This window comes from Cryptomeria japonica, chromosome 2 (assembly GCF_030272615.1).
Source record: "Cryptomeria japonica chromosome 2, Sugi_1.0, whole genome shotgun sequence".
NCBI lineage: Eukaryota > Viridiplantae > Streptophyta > Pinopsida > Cupressales > Cupressaceae > Cryptomeria > Cryptomeria japonica.
The window spans coordinates 639,348,999-639,355,481 of record NC_081406.1 but is presented as its reverse complement, the minus strand read 5'-3'; the positions used below and the strand labels follow the sequence as shown (position 1 = coordinate 639,355,481).

At 38.7% G+C, this 6,483-nt stretch overlaps 1 protein-coding gene across 2 annotated transcripts in view; it reads right to left on the bottom strand.

Annotated features, from left to right (window-relative positions):
* Nucleotides 1-5,322: 5,322 nt before the first annotated feature.
* The window catches only part of LOC131055265 (protein root UVB sensitive 1, chloroplastic), a 112,528-nt gene continuing 111,367 nt past the window's right edge, over nucleotides 5,323-6,483 (bottom strand). For both annotated transcript variants that reach the window (XM_057989812.2, XM_057989811.2), the window contains exon 8: nucleotides 5,323-6,333. In XM_057989812.2, coding sequence (XP_057845795.1) covers nucleotides 6,055-6,333 — 279 coding nt within the window. In that variant the 3' untranslated portion in view covers nucleotides 5,323-6,054. The remainder of the gene's footprint in view (nucleotides 6,334-6,483) is intronic.

The window sequence follows — 6,483 nt, the reverse complement described above, 5'->3', positions numbered from 1 at the left end:
GCTTTTCTTCATGGTGATCTTGATGAGGAGATTTATATGGAGCAGCCACAGGGTTTCATCCAGGATACTTCCTTGGTTTGCAAACTAAGGAAATCTCTCTATGGCCTTAAGCAGGCCCCCAGGGCTTGGTACGCCAAGATGGATTCCTTTCTTCTCTCTGCAGGGTTCACCAGGTGTCATTCTGATCCGAATGTCTACATTTTGCGACAGGATGATTCTCACTTGATACTTGTGCTCTATGTTGATGACTTGATCATTACAGGGAGTACTTCATCCATCGTTAGCAGGGTCAAATCTGCTTTGCATGACAGATTTGCTATGACTGACTTGGGTCTTTTGCACTACTTTCTCGGGATAGAGATTTCACAGTCACCTTCCGGGATCACACTATCGCAGCCCAAGTATGCTCTTGATCTACTTGCACGCTTTCATATGGCTGATTGTAAGCCTGCCCCGACTCCCTTTCTTTCAGGAGTCAAGCTTGAGGCTCATTGTTCTTCTCCACCAGTTGATGCCACTTTGTATCGTCAGCTTGTGGGTAGTCTCATCTACTTGACTCACACACGCCCTAATATTTCATTTGCAGTTGGCATGGTTTCCCGCTTCATGCAAGATCCACATGAGCTTCATTGGAAAGCTGCCAAACGCATCCTTCATTACATCCAAGGTACACATCACTATGGGATTCACTATGCAGCAGGCACAGGACTTCGCTTGGCTGGTTACACAGACTCCGATTGGGCTGGCGATCTAGTTGATCGTAAGTCTACTTCTGGTTACAGTTTTCACCTTGGTTCGGGCCCCATTTGTTGGCAGAGCAAGAAGCAGCATGCTATTGCTCTCTCTTCGACTGAGGTTGAGTATCGAGGCGCTGTTAATGCAGCGACTGAGACCATTTGGCTCCAGCAGATTCTCACAGATTTTGGTTTCACCACTCCACGGCCGACAGTTCTACATTGCGACAATCAGAGTGCTATTGCGATCTCGAAGAACTCGTTCCAGCACCAGCGGACCAAACACATCGAGATTCATATGCACTATATCTGAGAGCTCATCCAGGAGCAGGTCATTGATTTGCAGTATTGTCCTACAGCAGAGCAGGTTGCTGACATATTCACCAAACCTTTCACCGAGAGTAAGTTCCAGCAGTTGCGAGCTCTCTTGGGAGTGCGGGTTGTGTCATTAGGGGGGGTCAACTGACTTCTCCTTCCTCTCTTATGGGGGGGACTTTTTCCTCTGAGGTTTTGTCCTCCTTCTTTGAGAGTCTTTTGTACATTCATCTCTCTTTTGGGGGGGAGTTTTTTCCCACTGGGTTTTCTCCCTTTCTCCCTTTGTGAGAGATTGCATTGCATAGTTTTGCTTGCATTTGCATATTGTACATGGGTACCTATCATGGCCTAGTAGCCGGGACCCATCTTGCATTGTTGACTTGAGTCTTCATTCCCCTAAGTTGCACTTAAGGGGGGGTGTTGGTGTAAATAAATATTCATTATGGATATTATTACACTTACTTAAGTTAACTTAGGATAATGCATCTCTTCGTAGTTTGGATTTGAGACACTTAGGGAAGTGTGCACTTAGGGATAAAGCTTGTAGGAGAAATTCCACCTTTTGTGGTCTTATTTTGCTGTTACACTCCACATTCGGTGGGTCATCCACCTCTTGTGGAATATTATATTATTTCTCCTACCTACCCTTAGTATTTCTTACCTACCCTTGTTTCTCATTGAGCCACATGTCATATTTGTGTGCTTATACATCCATATGGCCTTGCCTATATAAGCAGGCCTCTATTCATTGTATTGGTTAATCCAGTTGATCATTTGTATATTGATGAGAATATAGTTTGTTCTTGTCATTCTATTGTCTCTTTTATGCTTTTCATTGTGCCCTTGATCTTGGCAAAATCCTACTGTTATGTCTTATCCTTATGCATGAATTTGGAAAGATTCTCAGCAAGATCAAATCTTCCACCTAGATAGGCTTGGTGTAAAATAGAAAATTTGAAATTGGCAAAAGGCTTGATTTTCTCATCTTGGACGCTTTGTATGTGACGATTAAATATTTGTATTGAACATTATTTATACAAGAGTTATGCAAAAAGAGGAGTTTCTAATTACGTACTTGAAGATACATTAAATGTGGACACATTTGAGAAGTTGCTAATTTGTGCATTGTAAGCTCTATAAATACAAGTGTTGCTAGAAGAGTTGTATGATGCATTGTTGATTGAGAAGTCGTTATGCTGCCAAAATTATTCTGGATTTCTATTTCATAGTTGTTGACATCTGCAAGAACATAATCTTTGCATATTGTACTCTAATACAATTGATTTGTTCTTTGGAGAGGTGGACTTTTTCCCAAACAAGTTTACAGGTTTTCCCACGCAAATCTATATGTTTATGTGTTAATGTGGAAATCCGAAATTCAATTCTTTGTGTTTTCTTTTATCTATAACGCTATTCATAGGTTTGCAAAAAAAATTGCATTCTCTCCTAGGGAATTTGTATTAGGAAGGCTATTTCGCCTCCTCTTCTTTCCTTTCAATTGGTATTAGAGTCTAGCCATCTTTGTTATCCTTAGTGAGTTGTAGGGATTTTTGTGCATGTCTTTTTTAGTGGGAGTTTCTTGTAGGTAGAAGTTTCTTAACCTCGTAGATCTAAGATGGCAAACACATCTAGAAGAATAGAGATGGACAAATTCAATGGCGGCAATTTTGAGTTGTGGAAACTCAAAATAGAGGACATGCTTGTTGACAAAGACTTGTGGGTTGTGATAGGTGGATCTAAGCCTCAAGTCATAGAGCAAGATGTTTGAGTGGATCAAAAAGCTAAGGGTCTAATAAGACTCTGTATGGCTAACTCTATGCTCCTGAATGTTAATGAGGCAAAGATTGCAAATGAGCTTTGGAAAATATTGGTGACATTTATCAAGGGAAATCCTTGCTAAATAAGCTCTTTCTAAGGAAAAGGCTATATTCCTTGAGAATGGAGTAAGGAGGATCCATTTTGGATTATTTGAATGATTTTAACATGTTGGTTGCCCAACTAAACTCTGTTGGTGTAAAGATTGATGATCAAGAGAGATTCATGTTCATGTTGTGTTCTTTGTCGGACTCATAGGACCACCTGGTAATGGCTATTGGAAGTACAACAACCACTTTCAAAATGGAGGATGTGGTTACTTCGCTAAGGTCTAAAGAAATGTGGAGGGAATCTTTTGAGATGGCCAAGGAGGCCCTTGTTTCTCATGGAAGATCAATGAAGAAAGGCAAGAAGGACAAGAAACGTAAGTCTAAGTCTCTAAGGAGACCTAAGTCTCTTGGTAAAAAGTGCAAGGATAAATGTTGGAACTGCAACAAATCCAATCATTTCAAGAATGATCATAAAGAGGAGACAAAAAAGAAAAATAAGTCTCTGATTTTGATTCCAACCAATCCTTTCAATATGATGCAGATGTTTTTGTCACTACTTTAGCAACCCATGCATTTGAAGATGTATGGTTGATTGACTCGGGTGCTTCCTTCCACATGACCTTTTACAGGGATTGGTTCTCAATGTACAAAGAATATGATGGTGGGAAGGTGTACTTGGCTGATGTCTCACCTGAAAATTGTTGGTCATGGAAGAGTCAAGATATGATTCCCTAATGGTAGAGTGAAGTTGATTGATGGTGTTCTGCACATTCCTAGTTTTGCACGAAACCTTCTTTTAATCAGTAAGTTGATCGATGTGGGATTGCAAATTATTTTCTCACAAGGTGGATGCAACATAACTAAAGGTTCTATGGGGCTTGCTAACGAAGTTCGAAAAGGCACTCTATATAAGCTAGATGCATGCACAATATAACGCAATAGTGCTTCAATGAAGTCCAAGAAACGGGCTTTGAACTCTCCATCCTTACCATCATATCCTTGTTGAAGGCACCGATGATTGTAATCTCAAGTTTGACTTTCACGAACATTGTCCATATGGAAAAGAACATTGGTTTCTTTCTATTCTAGTTCTCGTAAGTCTTATGGGGTTTTGAAATATGTTCATCCCAATGTGTTTGGTCTTGTTAATGTGCCTTCTTTATATAAATCTATGTACTTTGTTTCAGTCAAGGATGACTATTCTAGAAGGACATTTGTTTATTTCCTCATAACCAAATATGAAGTTTTTAGTCACTTTAAGAAATTTAAGTCCTTGTGTGAAAATCAGACTAGTAGGAAAATTAAGTGCTTCAGGATGGATGACAGTGGTGAGTTTTGATCCACTGAGACTAATAGGTTCTGTAAGGACCACAGTTTTGAAAGACATAAGACAACTCTACGGACTCAATAAGAGGCATTAAAATTTTCCACTTCATGATAAATAAAGCTGAAAAAATGACATAATTTTCTGATATCATAAGACTGCTTTCAAGACCCAGATACGACCAATTATGAGAAATCTCAAAGCTTAATTATGTTTCAAGTTTCTAAATGATAAAGCTAATAGTCCTTTAAAATCAATACAATTGCGAAATCCATCATTGAGCCAAAATCATTTATTTTTAAAGTTCTAATTTATAAATGATAATATGGATATTGTACAATTTGCATTTAACACGTTGAATCGTTTAGACAAGATATCCAGTGCAGAGGGAGGTCAACAATTTTATTGCAAATAGGGGGTTTCAAGTTCACGCATAGCTACTTATAACTACTTGGATTGTGATTGCTGGTTTATTGGGTCCAGCTACTCTAGCTGTTCAAGAATAACTGCAGCTCAAATTTTGTGAAATATGTTCTCAAATTTGTTCAGGACTTGTCAATGGGTCCTTTGTCTACCAGTGAAGTTGAGTGGTTCTAAATGAGTCCACCAGGGATCAATTCTCCGAAAGTGAAAAGCCCCAACACCATAGGGGATGAGATTGGTATCATGCCCCAGGTGATTTTGATGCAACGGATACCCTCAGTCGTTAGCTCTTAGCCAAAGAGATTTCAGTCAAGGCCCACACTCCAGTATCAAGGAGCTAAACGATTCTGTGAGTTTGATATAACCCAGGTGATTTTGATGCAACGGATACCCTCAGTCGTTAGCTCTTAGCCAAAGAGATTTCAGTCAAGGCCCACACTCCAGTATCACGGAGCTAAACGATTCTGTGAGTTTGATATAAAACCCTCCAACTTAAAGAAAATTGTTCAACATCAAGACGTGGCTAGAACTCATATTATCATCATTCTTTCCCTTATTTCACTGGTTTACAAACATATAATTTGAGAAGAAACACAAATGCCCCTGCCACAATGGTTACTTAAGGCATACACAGGTAAAAACGGTAAATCTTTAAATAGAGCAATTATTAACCAATTTCACAACTCATTAATATCGGTATAGGAAAATGTGAAATTACAGACACAAAATACTAGAATTTTTCTAGAGGACTGATTGTTGTACAATTCCAAGTCACGTGTTCTACAACTGATGGAAGTGAAATTTTGCACCAGATTTGTATGAATAACTGATTAGAAATAAGTAAAATGATTGTGGATAAATATTTTTATGGCCCCCAAAATTCCAGTTGGGGCAAAATTAATGTGAATTTGTTTGTTTCCGGATAAGCTCAACCAGACAGCACTTCCTTGTTATATGATCAAATGAACATCTTAAACCAATTATATCACCAAAGAACCATATGAATGTGGAATGATATCAGAAGTAGTTAAACATAAGAGCTAAGAGCTTTCTTTTCCACCATGTTCCATACTCTTGTAATTTAGAGTATATAGAGCAAGTTTTCATGGCATTCATATGACTGAACCATTACAGCCCAAGACATGTGAAAAGAGAATTATGGTTAGTCGAGTTTCTGGCCTTGGTATAACCAACTTCTGCATGTTGCCCTGAATTTGGATTTTGTAGCTTCAACCCTGTCCCAATGCAAAAAAATATATTCACTGTAATTGCTGGTGCTAACTCCCAGGGTTCTGAAACAAACCACTAGCTCCAAGAATTATTCAAGAGAGATACGTTAATAGACAATGTGATTTGAAATCAGTAAGGAATATCGTAATCAAGAACTTGAATGTCACTGGCCAGGAAGGATATTATCTACATGCAACCTAAAGGGCAATGGCCGAGCAACTAGCCCATCAGGAAGCCAACCTACTGTTGTTGCATTTTGTTGGAGAGCATCAAATTCCCTCTGCATGTATTCAAGAGATCGTGTTAGTTTCCCCCCAGGCTCACAATCACTAATGATATTTCTGGATTTGATAACTAAATGCCTTTCAAGCCAATAAAGGTAACAAATTTGGAACATTGCTCTCAACATATCTTGAGGAGAAGCCCCACTCTTAAGCATAACCTGAGTAACAAAAAACCATCAGATTCGATTACAAACCACTTGTTCTTTAACTTATCAGATACTATCAATTAACTTCAACAAAAGTTCTTTTAACTTATCAGATACTACCAATTAACTTCAACAAACTTCAAGCAGAAGAAAACCAAGTTA